The sequence below is a fragment of the Protopterus annectens genome, chromosome 2.part1 (assembly GCF_019279795.1).
Source record: "Protopterus annectens isolate FY-2018-M chromosome 2.part1, PAN1.0, whole genome shotgun sequence".
NCBI lineage: Eukaryota > Metazoa > Chordata > Ceratodontiformes > Protopteridae > Protopterus > Protopterus annectens.
Genome location: NC_056729.1, coordinates 403,661,091 through 403,683,624, shown reverse-complemented (window position 1 = coordinate 403,683,624; position 22,534 = coordinate 403,661,091). Strand labels below are relative to the sequence as shown.

At 38.2% G+C, this 22,534-nt stretch overlaps 1 protein-coding gene across 2 annotated transcripts in view; it reads left to right on the top strand.

The window, feature by feature from the left end:
• Positions 1-12,700, top strand: part of NPY5R (neuropeptide Y receptor Y5) — a 440,454-nt gene extending 427,754 nt beyond the window's left edge. For both annotated transcript variants that reach the window (XM_044062216.1, XM_044062217.1), the window contains exon 4: positions 9,707-12,700. In XM_044062216.1, coding sequence (XP_043918151.1) covers positions 9,718-11,061 — 1,344 coding nt within the window. In that variant the 5' untranslated portion in view covers positions 9,707-9,717 and the 3' untranslated portion in view covers positions 11,062-12,700. The remainder of the gene's footprint in view (positions 1-9,706) is intronic.
• Positions 12,701-22,534: the final 9,834 nt, after the last annotated feature.

The following is a 22,534-nucleotide window of genomic DNA, read 5'->3' as shown; positions in this document are numbered from 1 at the left end:
CCATGTTAGTATCATTGGCAGTTAATATAGTTATGGGATTAATAGTCACAGTATACAGTGTCATGTCTGAAAAGACAAGAAACGTGCACGTTGACTGGCCAATCCAACCAGTGTGCACATTGTAAATACAAAGTAACCTAAGGTACAAGTATAGCCGCTAAGAAATCATGGAGCCCTGTCTTTCTTTTCATACATGAGATTGTATAATACAACATGCAACTCTTTAAGACAGAAGTAAAAGGGACCCTGCCAGCAACGATTTCTACTTTACTGCAGTTTAAAGACCTTTAGACTTCTATTGTTCTAAGCTTGCTGTAAGAGAAGCAGATTTTTCTGAGCTGTATCAGCCAGTCGCAATTTGCAATGTAAAGTCAAGTAACATCCAGTGACAACCTTTCAGTCTCCAGCACTGTGGAAAATGCCAGTAGGCCTCACTCCACCTGTCGGTATCATTTTTAACCTGTCTTTACAAGACACTCTGAAAATAAGCGAAAAAACAAAACAACACATAGACAGACTAACCAATGACTTCCTGGAGCTCACACACTTCTGGGTTGATGGGCCAACTGGCGGGTTGCTGTGGAGATTGTTGGTGCTGCTGACCTGCTCTACTGCTGCTGCTCTCTCAGCTGAGAGTTTAAGCACAACACTGAACGACCTTCCTGAAACTTCACTCGCTGGCACTAGTAGCCACACCATCAGTGACTGTCATTGCTTGCTACAGACATGAGGAGGCAGGATGCAGTCTGTGTGTAATGCAATGTGCTGCCCAATGGCAATGCATTCTCTTGTACCTAGCGCAGTGGGATGGGAAAAGGTTCTCCAAGTGGCAGTATTTTCGATTATTTTGTTGCCTTTTTTAAAAAACAGACTTTTATAACTTTGTAGTTCAATTGAAGTCTTGTTTAGGCTAGTTTATGAGATGAAGTTCACAGCAGGATGTCCTGCTTCATTTTCACTTATGAGGTGAACATTCTGTCTGCTGAGCTAGTGCTCACTATGTTTAGAAAATATATTTGTTGTTATTAGGAAATACAGTTGTAGACAAATGGGGAGAATTACATTTACACAATGAACTATTCTCAATCTTTTAATGAAACAATGCTATACCTTGCAGGTGTTTGGACAGGCATCACGTTTAAGCAGTGCCAGTTAGTAAACTACATCAAAGTGTGGACTATTTTATTTCACAAAAAGTGGAAAAATACTAAATAAAGCAAACAAAAATCTAAATAACAACACAAACATAACACAACACAAAACACAACATTGTATAATAGCAATAACCCATGGCTGGGTTTGGGTAATGCTGGATTTACCCACGCTTGGCTTTGTTTGGTCACTCAGGCTTCTCCTTCATGACCAAACCATGCCAACCGTGGGGAAATTCAGCATTACCCACACCCAGCCGTGGGTTATTACTATATTATACAATGGACAGAGTACTTATTGAAGTAGCAGAAAACAGAAGATGAGAGTTTGTGATACACTGATGTTGCTGCAATAGCCTTAGCTATATGGGTTATATTCTGCAAGCCTATTACAGCTGGCTAACCTCCAAAGCTTCAGGGCACCTTCCACATGCCCAGACTGTCATGCAGCTCAGGATGAGCTGACTAATAGCCACGTTTGGGTGGGATGCCCAACAGATTACTCTTACTAAAGAGATTGCTCCTGTGAGGCTTTTGAGGAATGGCTGTCAGCTTGTGTTTTTATGTTTGGACAGATAAGCTCCCTTTGGGAAGTAAAACTTCCATTTTCTTAAATTTTGTTGATGTTATATTAATTTCCTCTTAAGGAAAGTGTTTGTAAAGCTAGGAGTGTTATTATTTAACAGACTGTCTTGAGACAGTAATGTTCTTTTAAACAGAGCACCCATTTCTTTATGTCAGTGTAAAAGCAGTGTATACTAACTGAAAATGTATTTTCTGTGGAGAAATTATGATTATATTTCTGTTGTGGGACTACCATAGTGTTTTGAAGTGCTTTTTACTGTGTTATTTCTGTCAAAAAAGTAACTTTTGTGGACTGGTAGTTTTACTGGTATTTGCTGCTTGTATTCCCTGGGAAAGAGGAACCATGGAACAGTCTACCACAGTCAGTCCTTCTTCCAGCCACAAAGGAAAAAAAAGTTAAGCAAACAGCCTTTGCCACCACAACAGGCCAGCAGTTTGCCTCAGCTGCAGGTGACTCTGTTGTGGCCATTTGTTGTATGTCAACCCACTCATATTTTACCCTGGATACCTCTGGTGTGGAACCTACAGCAACTATGGACTGGAGGTTAGCCTTGTCATCTGAGACTGTTACAGTCCTTTCAGTGGGCAAGGGAAAACCCCTCTTGTTGGTCCAGGGAGAGGTAACAGGGAAGATTTCTCAATTGTGTCAGAATGATGTGCACATATCTGGGGAAGCATCTACTGCCATTAATATGGTTGGCCTCATTTTTCATGTCAAAAAGAAACAGAAAACCAAACATGTATCTACTCCTCCTCAAATACTGATCCTTCTTATAAAGTAGTTTCTGGCAAAAAAGAGGGATTCCTCTTTTCCTCAGGAGATGCAACATTCTGAATCTGAATTGGAAGATGCAGGGATGAATTCAGGGTTTTGTCCTCAAGATTTCTGATTCAGACTCGGAGGAGAGCTCAATTTCTGATTCTCCCTGTAAGGGTTTGTGTTTTGCTGAGACTACTGCTAGGATGTCCCAGTGTTTTCAGAGGGAGAACACTGAGGTTTCTCTGTCCCTCCAAAAATACTGAGTTGTTACAGAAAGATTTTCCAGAACCTACACCCATTCCTCCTGTCTGCTTTAGAGGACTTGTCTGACTTACTGCCTGTAGTTTTGCTGATAGTCAGCCAACTGTCTAAAAAGGCAGATAGCATGTATAAAGTTCCTCATTCTTTTAAATGTTTATACAGTATTCTCAAACCTGACCCTGCAGTCATATTCTTAGTTGATTCCACTGCTGCTTAATCCAGTCCTGGCCTTTCTAATAAGGGTGGGAAAATTATTAATAGGTATGAGAAAAACATGTATATTTCTATTTTGATTTTCAGAATTTTGAATTGTCAGGCTCATATGTTAAACTTTTTTTCCTGACAAATTGTGAATGAATGTGTAAGGAATGTTTTATCTCCAATTTCTCCCTGTGAAGGAAAACCTGCTTTCATAAATTTAGTTTCTTCTATTGCACAGGTCACTACTCATTGTTTGCAGAGTACGTATGACTGTTAATATTTCTTCCAGGGCTATGGCCACTGCTACTGTTTTTAGGAGGTTTACATGGCTACATTTTCAAAACCTCCCCATAATGTAAAAGTGAGATTTTAAATTCTTCTTTAGATAGAGATTTAGTGTTTGGTTTTGGCTCCGCTGATGCAGAGGTGATCAAAAAGTGGGATGAAAGGGGCCAACTGATTCAGGGAATCTCTAAGATTTTTCAACCCTTCTTTTCCAAATTGTCTATGGGATTGTCTTTCTCCTCATCTAATGCTGTCAGAAGCAGAATAAACTGCCTCAACAGAATTCACAAAGAAATGGCAAGGGGGGTCCTCAAACCGCCCAAAACCAAAGACATTCCATCAAGTCTGAACGACTTTTCAAAAGACCTTGTAGTCTTCTCCCACCTTGGACCCTTTTCTCTTGCAGAAAGTCTAAATCTCATTTTTTTTTCTCTTTGGTAGTAGATTGTTTCAGACAAATGAGATCTGCAAGTCATTCATCAAGGTTACAGGTGGCAGTGGGGTTAAATTCCTCATTTCCAGGATGTCATTCCTCATCCTGCAGATCAGACTCTTTTGTTTATCACTTGCTGCCCCAATGAGTGATAGAACTAACGCCTTCTTCCCAGCTGGGAAAGGGGGTATATTCAAGGATGTTACTAGTGCCAAAGAAAGAAACTACTTGGAGACCAGTTCCTAAACCTGTTTGTATTGCCCAAGTTCAAAATGTTGTCACTTTACAACCTGTTACCGCTTATTCATTTCAAGTTTCCAAGTAGCACTAGACTTAAAAGATGTTTATCATCACATCCCTATTCATCTAGACCAGTCATTTCATAGGATTTGTGTGTCTAGATCACATTATCAGATCTCTGCTTTATCCTTTGGACTATTCAATGCATCAAGAGTGTTCAAAAAGTGTCTAGCTCCAATTACAGCTCAATGCAGCTACAGGGTATCCACATTTTTCCATATTTAGATGACTTGCTTATCTTTGCAGAGTCTTTTTCAAAGTGTTGGGAATCTCTGTCTCTCTCTCGGATGAGAGATCTTTTGCCCAAACTGGGATTCCAAAAGAACATTAAAAAGTCTTTCTTAACTCCTTCACACAGGGTTGTGTTCCTGGGATGTCAGTTAGACACATCAGTTTATATAACTTTTCTTCCATTGGAAAAAAAAAATAGGTCTTTATTTAAATCTGTTTCTAAGGTTTTCCACTCAGACTGCAGTCACTGCGATGGAATACCTCAGGATTTGGGGTCTCATGACATCTGTGATTGTCGTGATGCACTTAGCAAGACTCCATATGAGAACGATACAGTAGTATTTGAAATTTGTTTGATTTATTTATTTATTGTACATTTGTTGGCTGGGCTAGTCTAAATGGATACATGTCCATTTTCAGTAGAGGCCCGAGGAGAAAAGCTCCAGAAAACATACAAAATTAATAGAGGTTATGACAGAAACAATGTAAAAACAGCAATTGTTACATAAGAACATTATAAAAAACATTTTTTTTTTTGGTTTGGATCAGGTTGAGCCCTGCTTCAACACCCCTTGTCTTTTTAGAACCCAGTTCTGGGGTTTGTCAGAAGAGAAATGTTTTGGTGGAGACAAGTATCCTTAAATCCAGGTCTCCCTTCTCTCTCTCTCTCCCTGCTCCAAAGTAGTCAGTAAACACAGAGGTTTTGGCCTTTGTTTGGGAACAATTTCTGGAAGGATAAATACGCAGGGAGTCTGGGGACACCAATGACAAATGCAAGCACATAAATATCAGGTAGATGCTTGCCCTGATCAAGGCACTCAACTCTCTGAAAAATCTTTGGTCCCATGGACTTCTTTAAGTTGTTACAGACAATACCACAGTTATGTGGTACATCAGCAAGCAAGGGGGAGCTAGGTCCTACACCCAGTGCAGACCAGCCATGTTAGCTTCGGGTATAGCTTCACAGCACAGTCTCAGTAAACAGGCATCCTTCATTCTGTCAGAGCAAAACTGTGTGGCAGACAAGCTGAGCAGGATCAGGGCAGACCCTCATGAATGGATAACTAGATCAGGGTCTTCCAAGATTTGGTCCAAGTCCATCTGTGGAGAATTCCTCAAGTAGACCTCTGCCTCCTCTCTGAACAATCAACTGTTCTAGAATTCCATGCAAGGAGACCTGGAGAACAGATACCATTTCTTGTATTTGGACAGGTATATTCCTGCATGCCTTTCCACCATTTTCTTCTAATATCCAGGAAACTTCTGAAAATTTAGAGGGAATCCCCCCAAGGTCATTGTGGTGACTCCCTTCTGGTCCAGGCAACAGTTGTTCTACCTTATTTTGGAAATGGCCAGAGACAATCTAGCTTCTGTACAGTCTGGATCTACTCAGACAAGAAAATGTATGTTTGATACACTCCTACATCAGTCATCTTCAGTTCACTGCTTGGATGACAGGGTCTTCATTCCTTTTAGGCACCTGTTTTCTGAGGATGTGCAGCAGGTACTAATGAAGGCAAGAAAACTTGCTGCTAAAAAAGCATATTTTAGCAAATGGAAAAGTTTTTTTAGTTGCTGCCAACAACATAACCAGCATCCACTTGGGGCTAGTTGTTCTCTGGTGATACAGTATTTGAGTGAGTTACTGTCCTATGGACTTTCTTATTCATCTGTCAAAGTTCATTTATCAGCCATTTGTGCATGTCTGCCCATAGATCCTCCTGCTTCAATGCAGTCTTATGACAAACCATTCTTGAAAGGGGTTTTACATAAGTGCCGTCCTAGAAAACTGGTGGCCCCTCCTTGTGATCTTAATTTTGTGTTATAGAAGCTAACACTTGCTACATTTGAACCAGCTAATCTGTCTGACATGTGTTTTTTAACATGGAAAACTGTTTTATTGATTGATCTGACCTCTTCAAAAGTATATCCGAGTTGCAAGCTCTTTTGGTAAGTCAGTTCTATCTCATTTTTCACAGGGACAAGTTTTCTTTGAGAACCAATCTTTTTTTATATCTAAAGTGTTATCTGAGTTTACTTTAAGGCAAACTATCCATCTTTCCATTTTCTTTCTTGAACCTAAAAATGAGGTAGAAAGGCTACTCCGTATCTTGGATGCCCACAGACAACTCGGGTACTATCTTGACAGAATTAAATCTTTCAGATGTTTGTATTTGTTGTTCATTTCTAGTGAAGGTAAGAAGAAGGGACACCTTGTGTCAAAACAGACTATTTCAAAATTGTTGCCTAAGGCTATTATCTTTTGTTATACTCACCATAACATATCAATTCCAGACAGGGCCAAGGCCCACTCTACCAGGGCCTTGGCTTCATCTATGGCTTTTTGGAAAGGGTTGGATTCTAGAAGTATTCTAAAAGCTATTACTTGATCCTGTGTACATACTTTTATGAAGTACTATAAGCCTGATTCCTTCTCTATGTCTAGATCAAGCTTTACTAGGACCATCCTCCAGGGGCTCCTGGTCCCTTCTCTTTTCTCCTCCCAAATATAGTTATCTATGGTAATCTACTCATATAGCTAAGGCTACTGCAGCAATTATCAGTGTGAAGAACATAGTACAGTTGTGTAAGATGAACGTACCATAACAGAGGATGTTCAAATGATCACTACTGCAGTAGCTGTTCCATCCCTCCATCCCCTTTGTTTTGTGTTGTGCTTTTATGTCCAGGTGTGGGCATAGATTTTTATTATTCCTATTATTGTCCTTCCAGAGGTAAGCCTCCTTCTCTATGTTGGCACTAAAGTTTTGAAGGGCTTCATGCCCATACTTGTCTTTTAGTTAGCTCAGCTCGAGCTGCCTGACATTTTGGGTATGTGGAAAGTGTCCTGAATCTTTGAAAGCTAGTCGGCTGTTATATCCTTGGCAATATATAACATATAGGAAAGGCTACTGCAGCAGTGATCATTTAAATATCTACTATTATGGTAAGTTCTACTTACAGAATTGTACTTTTTATGTAGTACGTGTTACAAGTAGAGTACCATGGGTGCCAGCACCGGATCCCCTTCATTAAACCTGCTTGTTACATATTTCATTTCTACCAGAGGACACTGGCTGTCAGATTTTGCTGATCTCTGTAAGATAGGTAAGTGCAGTAATGTATTGACATCCTAATCCTCTGTTACTTTACTCATCCTTTCATGTCACCAAATACCCTGTATCATACTACAGTGCTACAGGGGCTGGCAACGCTACATCCACCAATACATCAGTAGGAAAAATACTAAACAATTTTAATCTGTGGGAGAACCCTTAATTTCAGCCTCTAACAATGATAATGACATGAACACTTCTGTGCATGAAACTCAGTTTGATCTGTATCAGGTCATTCATTTAGAAAATATTGTACTGTTATTTGACTGATGCTAAAAGGAATTAGTAAACAGATCTTATATCTAAAGTAGTTGGTTTACTGTTGTTCCCATCAGTAATTCGGCTTACACTTGGGGTCTAGACTAGCCTTTTATTATACAGAACTAAATAAATTGTTTAAGATGAAACATATATAATAAAGCTCCCATCAGAGTAAACACCTCTTGGCTAGCGAATAAAACTGTAAAACAAAGTCCAATGGTATTAGCTAAGAGGCAACCATAGCACGACTCAAAAACCAGCGTAGTCACTTCACCAATATGTTTTGATGATAAAGTAATCCAAACATGGAGATTCCGTTAAAAATAAAAGACAATGGTTTCTATTGGCATGCAACAAGTAAGCGCTTTCACATAAGTTTCGTCAGACGGTTGAATTTCAAAAATGCATTCAATCACAACTTTTTATATAAATCAATCACGTGTTAATCTAACTAATAAAGCTTAATTAAACTTTTAAAGATACATCCTCATGCCTATAAAAATGACATGAACTTCTAGCTATACTCAAATTAAAAAGCTCAAGTAGTAAGCTATATTCCACCGTAGCGGGTGATACAGCTTGTGTCACGTTAGTAATAAAATCGCATCACTAATTATTCAGACCCATGTGAATGACAAACTATATAAAATATATATGATATATATACAAGATGTATGAAAGAAAAATAAAACATACATCTTTGCGCTTCAGACTATCGCAATATAATTCAATTTCTATTAACATATAGCCACTAGTAAAGCTTGCTAAAAGGTTTGTACCTAACACTTCTATTGGGTGAGGCAATAGAAGCTAACTGCATTATGAAGTCTATCCTATGAAGTTACATCACAACAATTTTATTATAACTTACATAACCAATCTAATCAAACAAGCGTCTTAAGCGCTCATATATAAAATGTGCCAATGAGTGCTTAAGACGCTTGTTTGATTAGATTGGTTATGTAAGTTATAATAAAATTGTTGTGATGTAACTTCATAGGATAGACTTCATAATGCATTTAACTTCTATTGCCTCACTCAATAAAAGTGTTAGGTACAAACCTTTTAGCAAGCTTTACTAGTGGCTGTATGTTAATAGAAATGGAATTGTGATAGTCTGAAGCGCAAAGATGTATGTTTTATTTTTATTTCATACATCTTGTATATATATCATATATATTTTATATAGTTTGTCATTCACTTGGGTCTGAATGATCAGTGATGCGATTTTATTACTAATGTGACACGAGCTGTATCACCTGCTGCGATGGAATATAACTTACTACTTGAGCTTTTTAATTTGAGTATAGCTAGAAGTTCATGTCATTTTTATAGGCATGAGGATGTATCTTTAAAAGTTTAATTAAGCTTTATTAGTTAGATTAACACGTGATTGATTTATATAAAAAGTTGTGATTGAATGTATTTTTGAAATTCAACGGTCTGACAAAGCTTATGTGAATGCGCTTACTTGTTGCACGCCAATAAAAACCATTGTCTTTTATTTTTAACGGAATCTCCATGTTTGGATTACTTTATCATCAAAGCACACTGGTGAAGTGACTACGCTGGCTTTTGAGTCGTGCTATGGTTGCCTCTTAGCTAATACCATTGGACTTTGTTATAAGATGAAACATAAGTTATTCTGTCAAAAACGAAGGATGTAGAGGTTTTCAGTAATATCATTTTGGACTATTAAACAAACATTTTGCAGTGTATTCATTTCATAATTTTTTTAGGAGTGATCAGTTTTAACATATGTTTGCTACATTTGTATGAGCAGAGGAAAGCTGTGCTCTTTTTTTCTCTTCAACTTTAAACTGAGGGGGTGCCATTTTGGGAATTTGCAGAGGGTACCAGTTGAGCTAGATAAGGTTCTGCTTAATAATGCTGGAGTGTTATGATGGATACATATTTGTCATGCTGTTCTAGAGACTCATTGTAAAGTATGACTTGCTAATAACTAATAGTTTAAGGATTCATTGTCGTCAGTTAAAAATAACTGGTTAAGTATATGAGATACTTAACTGGCATCACTTTTTTGTGTCTGTTTTGGATCACCTGTCAGACTGCTTTTTTTATTTCAGTTTCTTACATTAGTATCTTTTCTGATTTCATACAGGTCCATATAATATGGCTTTAGACTACAGAAACAGAAGCAACATCAATGCTACAGTGGATGGCAATGTCACATCCTCCCACGATCCCAAGTATCCTTCTTGGGAAGACTTTAGCAGTGTGGAAGAAGTGCAATATGCCCTTATTGGACTGTACACATTTGTAAGCCTTCTTGGCCTTTTAGGAAATGTACTTGTTTTAGTAGTGCTGGTCCGGAAATGGAAACAGAAAACAATGATGAACTTTCTTGTTGGAAATTTGGCTTTTTCTGACATACTGGTTGTGTTGTTTTGTTCACCATCTACTTTGACATATGTTTTGTTGGACCAGTGGATATTTGGTGAACTTATGTGTCACATTGTACCATTCATACAGTGTGTGTCAGTCATGGTTTCAACTTTAATGCTTATGTCCATTGCCATGGTTAGATATATAATGGTAAAGCATCCCCTTTCTAATCATTTGACAGCAAATACTGGCTATCTTGTACTAGGAATTACTTGGGGTCTTGGATTTGCAATCTGTTCTCCTCTCCCTGTGTTTTACAAAACTGAAGATCTCAGCCAAGCTTTTAACTTACAGTCTTGGAGTAACAAATACTTGTGTATCGAGTCCTGGCCGTCAGGTAAATATAGAATAGTATTCACTATGTGCTTACTCTTTATTCAGTACATACTGCCTTTAGCCTGCCTTATTATCTGCCATGCTATTGTGTGCAGAAGCATAAGCTCCAGAGTTCTAAACAGGGACACCAAAATGGAAGAAAATGAAATGATAAATTTAACTCTTCACCAGCCTGAGAAAAATGGATCTCAGCCACAGATTTCCCATGTAAGGCGCTGGAGCTATTCATTTGTGAGAAAACATAAGAAACGCTACAGCAGAAAGTGTGCTAGTGTGGTGCCAGCAATGTCAAAGAACCATCGAGGAGCTTCTAATTCTGGTGAACTTCTAAGGATTCCTGCCACAACAAGTGATCAGAATTCCCCATCAGGTTTGTTTTTACCTGGAGTCCCTGTTTGCTTTGACATAAAACCTGAAGAAAGTAGTAAGTCAGAGAAGGCATTGACAACTACAAAACCTGTTTCTCGGATGAAGAAGCGATCCAGAAGTGTTTTTTACAAACTAACTATTATAATACTTGCCTTTGCTGTTAGCTGGCTGCCACTTCATCTCTTCCATCTTGTGACAGACTTTAATGAAAACCTTATCTCAAACCAGCATTTTAAGATAGTCTACTGTACCTGTCATTTGCTGGGTATGCTGTCTTGCTGTCTTAATCCATTATTATATGGATTTTTAAATAATGGCATCAAAACTGATGTACTTTCTTTGGTTAAATGTTGTCACTTGGCATGATGAGACTTAATGTTTAAAAATATGGGTTGAAATGCACCATTAATTCATCTGTCAGAAATGACATGATGATTTTAATGATATTTGTACTCTAGATTAATGACGTGGAGAGGATTGTTTAAAGAAAGGGTTCCACTCTTTTGCCAGGTGCCAAAGTCTGTTTATCATGATAGTTCAGGTAGTATATAGCACAGCATTTATGGTGGAGTTGTCTGTGGACAAGCAGCAGACTTGATTACATTGGTATAAAAGGAACGTGCTGTAAATAAATATGTGAGGGACTAACAGAGTGTTCAAGTTCCTGAAATAATGCAGTCTTAGAACCACATTATAAGAAAAGTGCTGAGATACTAGTTTCTTTTCTCATTTTGTGCAAACTTTTTCACACGGGAAAGTGAACAGTGTATTATATGATGTTTTGAGAGGTATGTAACTCTAAACGGTCATGAAACTTAAGTGGCTTTGGAAAAATCTGTGTCTAATATGTATGAATCTAAACCATTTTTAGAAAATAGGTGCAGCTGGTCCTTTGCTGGCTGCATAAAACTCTAGCCCGAACTTACAGTCATGCAGTTTCTGGAAACATCCTAACAAATGGGTGCTGCATGTATTCACTACAAGAATATACAGTAGAAGTTTCTGTTTATTTAACAAACAATATTACAGTACATGCACCTATCTTTAATCTAATGAGATGTGTATTTTATGTCTGAGCTGTTTATTGCTTTTTTACTAATTTTATATATAGTAAGGAAGTTTGGATTGTGCAGCTTCATAAGAAAAGCTTTTGAATGGAACACAAGTGCAATGTCAGTTACAGATCTGTGTTTGATGGCGTGCTACAGAAAACTCTCATTTGTACCTGATCTCGGTACCTGTAAGACAAAATGTATTCTAACTAGGAAACTCATTCCTCCTGCAGGGCAAACATTAAGTACCCAGTGCAAACCATGATAATAATTTTGGGCTTTAGTGGCTTGCTTTCCAGTCATCTTGCCAATAAAAAAAATATAGCTTTGTCCAGCACAATAACCTCCCCACTACCGCAGTCATGACTATCATTAAGTTGTTTATAATATGCACATTCTATGAGTTTATCTACAAGACCAATAGCACAGCACCTGCCTATAAGTGCACAGTGAAATTCATAGGTAAAATGAGTTTTTGTTTTCATTTTGGCTGAGTTATCACTGAGTGATACAGCTGTTACTGAGGTTGTCACTAGACAGTCACAAAATGAAATGCCTAATTGCATTTGGTGGAATATAATGCTATATTTTATGTACTTCTTTCTTGTAACCACAGCTTTTCTGGTTCTTCATCTAAACCAGAATACAGGAAGAATTAACTGGTATGAAATGAACACATGGCATAGCAATGATTTAGTTAGGCAGTCTTCAGAGTGTGGTATAACTTGTGTCTCATACTAACCTCCCCCCAAAAAAGCATACTCCTCCCTTATTTCTGTTGTTAAAACATTCTTGCTTTATTTTGATTTTCTATTTGCAGACTGTTGATACATATAAGTTATGAACAGTGACTTAAGTAGTCTCACTAAGTGATGTTTAATTGACATCTCAGATGCTCAGGTAAGAGCCGCCCTCTCCAAAGCAAAAAACACAGCATCAATGGGACCAGACGGTGTCCCGGGCTGCATCCTACATGAACTCCAAGAAGAGCTAAACCCAAACATAAAACTACTGTTCAATCTCAGCCTTACTACAGGATATGTATCCAAAGAGTGGCGTACAGCAACAGTGGTCCCTCTCCACAAAGGTGGTGCCTCAACGGATCCTGGAAATTATCGCCCCATAAGCCTGACTAGCTTGGTCTGCAAAGCTATGGAAAGGATCATCATGGACCTCATAAATAAAGATATTGCGGACCTACAGACACTGGATCCTACCCAGTTTGGCTTTGTTAAGGGCAGATCCTGCCTCTTAAACCTGGTCGATTTCTTTGAAACAGTCACCAAGGCCATTGACGAGGGGAAGGTGGTCCACACAGCCTACCTGGACCTCGCAAAAGCCTTCGATACAATACCCCACTCGGGCATTATAGATAAGCTCACCAACTTAAATATAAACCCCTATGTCACTAGATGGGTTGCAAACTGGCTCAAGGATAGAACCCACATGGTTAGAATTGCTGGAGCCGTGTCAGACTCCAAACCAGTTACAAGTGGCATCCACAAGGCTCAGTCCTGGGACCTCTCTTGTTCGGTATATATTTCTCAGAGGTACAGGCCAACATGGAAGGACTGTGGCTGACCAAGTTCGCAGATGACTGCAAACTGGCGCCATAATCGACTCTCCAGTCGACACAAGCATCCTCCAAAAGGGCCTCATAGAAACAGACAACTGGTGCCAGAGCGATGGCCTCAAGCTAAACGCCAAAAAGTGTATAGTCATCCCCTTTGGCAAAAACAAAGTGCCCACAAATTACCACATAGGTGGTAATCCATTAAGTACAGAAGAAGTAATTAGGGACCTGGGGACCCAAGTTGATAGCAATCTCTCATTTGACAACCATGTGGCCAAAGTGGTTAGAAAAACATTTTATATAGCCCACCTAATCATGAAGGGATTCACATTTAGATCAGGGGAGGTCATCGTGCCTCTTTACTCATCCCTCATCAGGCCCATAATTGAGTACAATGCCCCTTTTGGGATGTACATTACCAGACACCTGCAGCAACTGGAAAGACCCCAAAAGTACCTCACCAACAGGATCAAAGGGCTCAAACAGATGCCATATGCATATGTTAAAGAAACTCCAACTCTACTCAGTGGCATACCGCCTGCTCAGAGGCAATCTGTGCCTGATGTATAAAGCCATGTCCAACCCGGAATTAATGGACATGCTGCACCTCAGAAAATCCAAATCCCATCGAGTTACGCGCTTGAGAGACTTGAACCTCAGCACTGAAATAAATAGGACATGCTGGAGAGACAGATTCATAACCTAGAGGCTCCCTTCACTCCGGAATAAAATCCCAGTCCAGGTTAGGCAGAGTCCCTCATTGACTCTCTTCAAGAGGAATCTTGATGAGTGGATGGGAGATCGTAGGTTTACCCCGGGTATCACTTCTGTGTCACTGTTAGACAGAGGCACAGTATACTAACCTCAAAAAAGGGCATAGCAAAATTAATTTAAAATGAGTGGCGAAAGCCAAACACACTCTGGCTAGGCTTATAAATGTCCTAGGGCAGATAGCCTAGTATGAACCTATGAACATAAATAATAGTTATAAATCTAGAACTTTATTTTTTTTACTTTAAACAGGTCAGAAATAGTGTACAACCTTTGATTATAAGCTTATTAGTATATTTGTCTCATTGTGACTATAATTAACACATCTGTAGTGCTTAGTTGTATATAATCAATAATCCCCAACAGGGCAGGAATTGCTGGGAAATAAACCACCTAGGGCATTGTGGCATTTCATCTCTCAGCACCCCTGAGAGGTTCATTATTCCTCTATAATGCCCATGCTGAGGGGCAGTCTTGCTCTTTTTGAGTATTTTTTTTTTTTATTTATTTTCCTATTTGTAAGTATGCTTTTGTTTGCCTCTTAATGTTTTTCTGGAAAAGTTTACCCATTCCTTGTTTCTTTACAGTGGAATATTTCACATACTATACTTCTAGAAACTGCTAAATATTATAGCAGTAACCAATGACTGGGTGTGGTATATTGAAGATTTACCCATGGTTGGTGTGGTTTAAACACAACGGTAAAGCCTGAGTGCTTAAACAAAGGCAACTGTGGGTAAATCTTCAATATGTCACACCCAGGAATTGGTTATTGCTATTATACAATGACATTGTTTAAGAAAAAAAATAATTACTTTTCTTAAATAATGTCTGACAGCTCTGAGGTGTTCTGGCTTTTTATTTCGTATGCTAAGGCTTTCTTGATGTATTGTGCATGCGTATGGGACTTACATTCCCATCCTTACACAGTAAATCAGTGCTTTGGAAAGGAAGTAATGGAGAAAGGAAGATCTCTGTTGCCTTTTTTTTTCCATTAAAAAAAAAATCTGAAATCCAGACAGTTCTGAGGTACAAGAGAGAAAGGGCAGAAATAAAAGGATAATCAGGTACTTTTCTTTAGTTTTGCATAATGTACCTGATTTTCCTTATATTTTCCCTGCCCCATCACTCTTGTACCTATGAACTGCCTGGATTTCAAAATTTATTTAAAAAAAAAAGCAAGAAAACTGGAAAGCTCTGTGGCATATATTAATAGAAGAAATTCCGGGAAAATGGACTGTTTTCTGTTGGTGTATACTTAATTTACAACAGGCATGCTTGTTGGGCTGACCAATCAGCTTGCACGTTTTTGAATGTAAATGACCAGTCATTGTATAATAATGAATATATGTATTTGATTACATGTGTGTGCGTATATGTCTATGAGTATACAAGTGTGTGTGTGTGTGTGTGTGTGTGTGTGTGTGTGTGTGTGTGTGTGTGTGTGTATGTGTGTTTGTGTGTGTGTGTGGGTACATGTGTGCCTGTGAGTGTGTTTTAAAATAATTTCAGAAACTAAATCTTTTTCTTACTGGAGATGTGACATTCTGCTTTGCATTTTATCAGACAGACTGTATGATGAAACATAACACTATTCTATTATAGTAAGTCCTACATTTAAATACCTAAACTGCACTTATCTGGCTGAGAGGTAGAATCTTTGAGAAATTGTGATATTTTCTATTATACTTTGCAGCAACAGGCAAGTAACATTCATTATTTCAAAATAATCATGAACAGCCACATTTAGCATTTTGGTACTGTTCTGCTTGGTCTGGAGGTGTGACATCTTGCTTTACATTTTATGAGATGGAATATATGTTAAAATTTAGAACCACTCTGTCATAGTAAGCAATTTACATGAACTGTACTTCGGCTGGAGCTGTGACATGAGACAGAAGTTGTGACATATTGCACTATACTTTATAGCAGTGAATAAGTAAGATACACAAAAGAAAAAAAAGTTTTATTTAAGCATTGCTTGGCCACACTGAAACTACCAGTGAATGGCTTTTTCCTGTAAATCTGAACCACTGCAGCATGGCAATTATTTGGCTGTCAGAACAACTGTCCAAAAATGGCATTTGACATTATTTTTGACATTTGTGAAAATAGCTGTAAAATGAGGCAGTTTGTTCCAGTAGCTTTCTAACAAAATGATGGAGGCTTGTAAGAAGCTTTCCAGTGGTGTAATTTCAGTGTATAAGAAGTTTATAATGCCTACTCCTGCAGAATAAAAGATCCAGTATTTCTGAATTTTTTTTTTCAATCAGATGTATGTTATGCATTGCCATAGTTTAACTATTTATAGAATTTGTTACTTTTAAAATGTTCGTATAATGTTTTTCCCATGATAAAATGTATTACGAGATATATGCAGCAGATGTACATATGCATATATATGGTTATCATTTGAAAGAGCAAACACTTGTATGAGCGAACACTTTCCTGGTGTAAAAAAAGCAAACTCTGAAGTGAGTAAGGTTCATTCAAGTGGAGTATTTGCCAGCAACCTTTTTTGTGGTGCAGCAGGGTAAGGGTAGGGCAAGGGACTTTGCCCTTACCCCTCTGTTGTGCAGTCTTGGAATTAGTATATATAATTAGCAGAGTTGAGGGGGTGCAAGGGGGCTTGTCCCCAGCAAAAAAAAAATAAATTTTTTTGCATTTTCAGTCACTGTAGATTTGCTCTAAAGTACCCTTTGAACGTTTACTATTGTGAACTTTCGATATTTGATGAGACACACACACACACACATACACTATATATTTAGAAATCTAGACAAGTTTTAATTTGCTGGTGATCGACACTGGCTGGAGTTTCCACAGGAGGTTATGCAGGTGTATTAGGGATTTTCCTTTGCCCTATGATGGTATGATCAACTTCGGAGGGTGCAGGAGAGCTTGCCCATCTGCAATAATATTTAGTCTGTGTTTTTTTACTTGTGAATACTATTCACATTTAGAAGCTTTCACACGTTTGTGATTATAGTTGTGTGAGATGATCACAAATTACTAAAATTACCATACAGACTGCAAATGTGTATATGCTTATGCACTTTCTAGCTGAACTGGAACATTTTAAGTTTAAAAGTATCTAAGTAACTGTGCATCCAAGTTTTTGTTTTATTTCATTGCTCAAAGTAATTGTTTGTATAATAATGCATTTACTTATTTGCTATCTGATGAAGTGCTGGTGTAGTACACTGACTTCATTGACAACACAAGCAGTATAATTTCAGCAGATTAAAATACAATCATACAACTATAAAACGTCTGGTGTAAAATATAATATGTAATCATCGTTTGGTTTCTGTTTGGCTACTCATTTTTAAGATGCTGAATGTTTGTGACACTTACCATTCACTGTGCATGTAGAGGCAAAATTGTATTGTGTTCTATTGCCAGTGTACTTCTTTGTCAGTAGTTTGTGAACAGACCGATAAGAGACATTCTACGTCAAGAGGCTTATTATCTGTAACAAAAACCTGAAGGCATTTTCCAGGTAAGCAGGGCAATGCATAACTATGCCTTTTAACCATCCTGCATCAAGAGGTTATAATAAAAATGGAATGAACGTTCAGATGTTTGATATATTCATCTGTGTAAGAGGAGTATGGATAATAATACAAATGGTAGTACATGCCTTTGTTCTGTTTTTATTTACTTATTTTATTTTCAGGACCTAGCCAAAAAACATGTACTGTAACAATGTAACAATGTTTTTGATGAACGATCATTTTTTTCCAGAAGGATTCTACAGATTGAGCTGTGCAGGTATGTCACTGATCAAGACATTCTGATGGTGTCAGGCTCCTGTCTAGCACAATGGCATCATCATTTCTGATCCTTTTCTGTAGTATTTAAATAATATTTCTCTCATGTTAGCAGAGCAGAAAAGAATGCTCAGCTGTAGTATTTCCATATTAGTAGAAGGAAAAGAGGGGGAGGGGACTTTGAAAAATAGAATGAAATTAAACTGCCACAGCATGGTATTGTCACACATTAACTGTCTCTGATATTTTTTTAATTGCTCGTTAATTAATAATCAGACAGTATGAATATACAACCATATTATCTCTGGGCATCCACTTATTTGTATAGTTTATGTTAATTAGGGATTATCATTAATTGTGAAGGTGAAGATATTTCAAGTCCCAGTTAGCTCACAATGTTCAGAAAATCATAGTATTTGCTAAATGTGGTATTTTATACTTAACTGTAGATAGGGATGAGACATTAAACTACCAGGTAAAACACATTGTAATCTGTATGGTACTTAAGGATGCTAAGGCAATGTTTTAGGGTACAGTTACATAATAAGGCTTTTGACTGGTATAAATTAATAATTTGGATAACCAAATGTAATTGAATCTCGTGAGAATATTTTGAGATGTTAATAGTCTATGAAGAGTATTCTACAGGGCATAAAATCTTTATAGTATCATGGACCCGTTGTGATTAAAATCTGTTGATTTGAAATAATAGTGCTAAGAAAAAGAAATTTGTAGTGCTGCAAATGAGATTTATACCTCACAATACATTCTTCATTTTGAAAATGAGAGTGTAGTAGGACAGTTGTAATGAATTAAATATATTATAAATCCATGAGAATAATTATAATATAGGTTTAGGAGTTTTGCAGATATGGCAGCTAGGAAGTCATTGTGGCTGCTTTCCAGCAACACATTCCAACTGACAAGTTTGCCAGGTTGGTAAGTTTGTTATATACACACATTGCACGCATACAAACCTGAAATCGTGCAGAGTATTTTCAGTCTACTCATTTTGTGAAATGTTGAGCTCATTTTCTTGTTACTGCCTTCTATCATCATATTATAACCATCCTTTTTCCTTCCTAACATCTAAGAGTTGATTGTTAACTGTGCTAGCACCTTTTTTTAAATATTGCCACTGTCTTTACAAGTACCATCCATTCTTACATTAACCTTTGAATGCCATGGCTTTATTCCATTGCAGTATTTCTTACTGATTCCTGCCCTTTTGTCTTCCTGTCATTGAGACACTGAGCAATACATTGAAGGCCTTTCTGAGTTCTTTTTACATGTTGCCACAAATTGACGCCTGTCCATCTCCCAGATGGCTGTTTCATAGACCTTAACTTCCATTGTTAATACATATGAATATGCACTTTCTTTCTTGGCAGAGTTAATTTACCTTCAATGGTATGATGCCATTTATTCTCATTGGGGTAATATATAATTATCAACTATGAGATGGGTGTGGTCTATCCATAGCCAAATGGGATATATTATTTTGAGCACAAAAAGGGAAATTGGTTAGGCTTAAAATGGCTTGCAATGCCAGCAAGCCTAGTACTTACATATGGACGTGTATACCTACAGATTCCATGTGCAGATATACCTTTTTGCACTTTAAGAATTATTCAGTCTAAATACTGACTGATTGTCAAGATAGTTTGTGACATGGCAGTACCTCCTTTTGACATCCCAACCTGCATATTGCAACTCTATGACTCCTTGTTCCATCCTTTGTTTTAAAGCTTCACTCATAAGTTACAAGGCCACAGCATGTCCTTCTTGGAGATTCTTTCATTTGCACTATATAAAGAAATACTTTAGCTGACCTCAGTTTATGAACAACACACCACCAGAAGCCAAACATGTCTTGCCAGTAACATTGGCTTCTGAGAACATGTCGTTCAGTTATGACACTTTCTTCAGTCATGTATTTACACAGCCTTTATTAAATGATCTATTTCCCCACAGTATAATGCTAACATGGGAGTTTACTTTCAGTTCCTTTAGGATGCTAAACAACAATTATTCATACTTATCCTCTTTTTATCTAAAACACAATGACTGTCATTGAAACAGTTCACCTGATATTTCATTGTTAGCATAAACATTGTCAGGATGCATGCTTTTCAAATTAGCAAAATGTAAAATCCACATAGTTAGTTACAACTACTTGCCCACCAACTCACTTATGTAGCTGTTTAAAGTAATCCAGTTTTCACACGGGCTCAAATCCTAAGATGCCCTAGCATACTGCCACAACTGTGGTTTGGCCTTCCACTGTCATGTATGTCTGATACAAAAAACAATGTGTTTAAATGTAATAAAAATATATGTAATGATGGGTGGGGGGAGGAGCTGGAGAGTTGGGGTCCAGGGATCTGATAGAAGCTGCTGAATCAGATCCCAGGCCCATCAGTTGAGGAAGAAAGAAAATGGATAACTCAGATGGAATGTTATGGTGAGTACATAACATATTGTTTGTCAGAGGTGGCGAGAGAGAGAGATCAATGAAGACTGGTAATAAGACTTATTGAGAGAATATTTTGTTTTAGTGTTCATAAATGAAAAAAAGGAGAGAATGACTTGTGACAGAGAAGGTAGACCAGAGTGGGAAGTAGAGAGAGAACTCTCTGCCATTGTGATATAGCAGAGGAACCAGATGTCCAGATTGGTCACCTTCTGTGGCCCTCAGGGCTGTGGCCAGATTTTCACTGTATCACTGCCCATTACAGGAGTGCCTGTGGATTGGAGGCAGCAAGAATAATTCTTTTGTACTACATGCGTGATGATGATGGTGGTGGTGGGGTGATAAACATCTAAGAAATGACATGCTTGATAACCTAACAGCAGGGGTAAGAAAAATTACGTTGCTTTCCTTTACTGCAGTCTTCAGGACAGCAACTAACACCAGTTCATAGCCAGAAGAGACCTTGAGTCACAATTGGCAATATCTTATAACTAGAGAACTAGAGAAATTGATGGGATTACTAGTAGATGTGAACCTTCCTGGACTTTAGTAAAGCTTTAACTCATCCTCGGACAGGCAGCTTCTAGAAAATCTTGTGTGGTTTCTAGCAGGACAAATAATAAGGAATTGGATTCCTGCAAGGCTGTGGGTAAGGACAGCAGAGGGTTATTGTGAGAGGAACAATGTTAGGAATAAATAAAATGACTACTTGAGCATCTGAGGTGATCATTCCTCACTCTATCACTCTTCATTGTGTTTACTTAATGCATATAGCTCAGGAAATAGAAGACATGATCAACATTTTCACTGACATCTCAAAGATGGGTGCCTCCAAATTTGTGGGGATTTTTTAATCTGATGAAGGATTTGGAAGAACTGATCTAGTGGGAAGAAAGGTGGCATTTGAGTTTCACTGTTGACAGATGCAAAAGTACTGCAGTTTGGCCACAATAAACCTAGTGTGAAGTTTCAGTTGGTGTAGTGGAACAGAGAGCAAGAAAATGACCTGAGACAGTCACACTTACATTGAACTGCCAAGAGTGAAATGAGATTACAGTGGCAATAGTTGACAAAATGCCTGCTTCTTGCCTCAGTAGGATAAATGCCAGTAGTAGAGAGGAGGTGATGCTTCTGTGTCAGGCCCTACTCATTAACTGCAAGTACTGATTCCAGTTTGCAGTTCCTGATGTCCTAGAATGAGAGACACTTAAGGCTGCAGGAGGAGTCCAGAAGAAGCTACCAGAAAGGAGTATGAGATAGAGAATGAAGTGTACAATCAGTAACTAGACAAGATGGAACTCTTCCCAGTGGTGAAGAGGAGAGCTATTGGGAGAATGGTATTGGTGCAGAAGACCATGTCAAGGAGATGTGAAAGTTTTCATCATAAACAGGAAGCTCAGATGTGAAAGACTGTGGTTCAGGCATCGTATTTTAGGGACTGACTGCAGTGTGGGTCTGTTAAAGTGCTGCTTCAAAGAGATGGCTGTAGTCTTATAGAATAGATTGCTAGAACAGAGTGGTAGAAAATCCAGAGAGTCATTCAGCAAGGGATGAGATAGGTGAAGAAGGGCTAACTATAAACTTCCCATGCACGTCAAACAGAGCACCTCGCTGACCCTCTTCAAGCGGAACCTTGATGAGTGGATGGGAAACTGCAAACCTGTCCCTGGGGTTCCACCTGTGTCCCTTATTGACAGGGGTGACAGGTGCTGACTGAGGTTTCTTTTTGGGGATAAACTCTTGGCTAGGCTTGTAAGGGCCCCAGGGCCATTAGCCTAGTAACTTCCTATGATCCTATGTAATAGAACTTCCATGTTGTTGTCCTTCTTTTTTTCTTTCTGTTACTGCATTCTCTTTCCTTAACATAAGTAAATAAATAAAGTTCACTGAGAAATTCACATTACCTTGAAAGCATGTTTTGTGGCTATGACACTGCTCTGAAGTTTTCTTTACATATGGTTCTGTCACACAGACATATGCTAGGCAAACCTCCCAACCATCCTGAATTACTCGGTTTTTATTGAGTTTTGGGGTACCAATAATGGGGTGTCATGATTCCCGAGCGGCACCCCTTAATTTCTGATTTTTTACATCTATTTTTTAAACTTTTTAATTTTCACCACTTTTGGAGCTGATGTCATCACATGTGCGATGACGTCAGCTCCATCAGCCTGTGAGAATTAAGCTCAAGGGACGT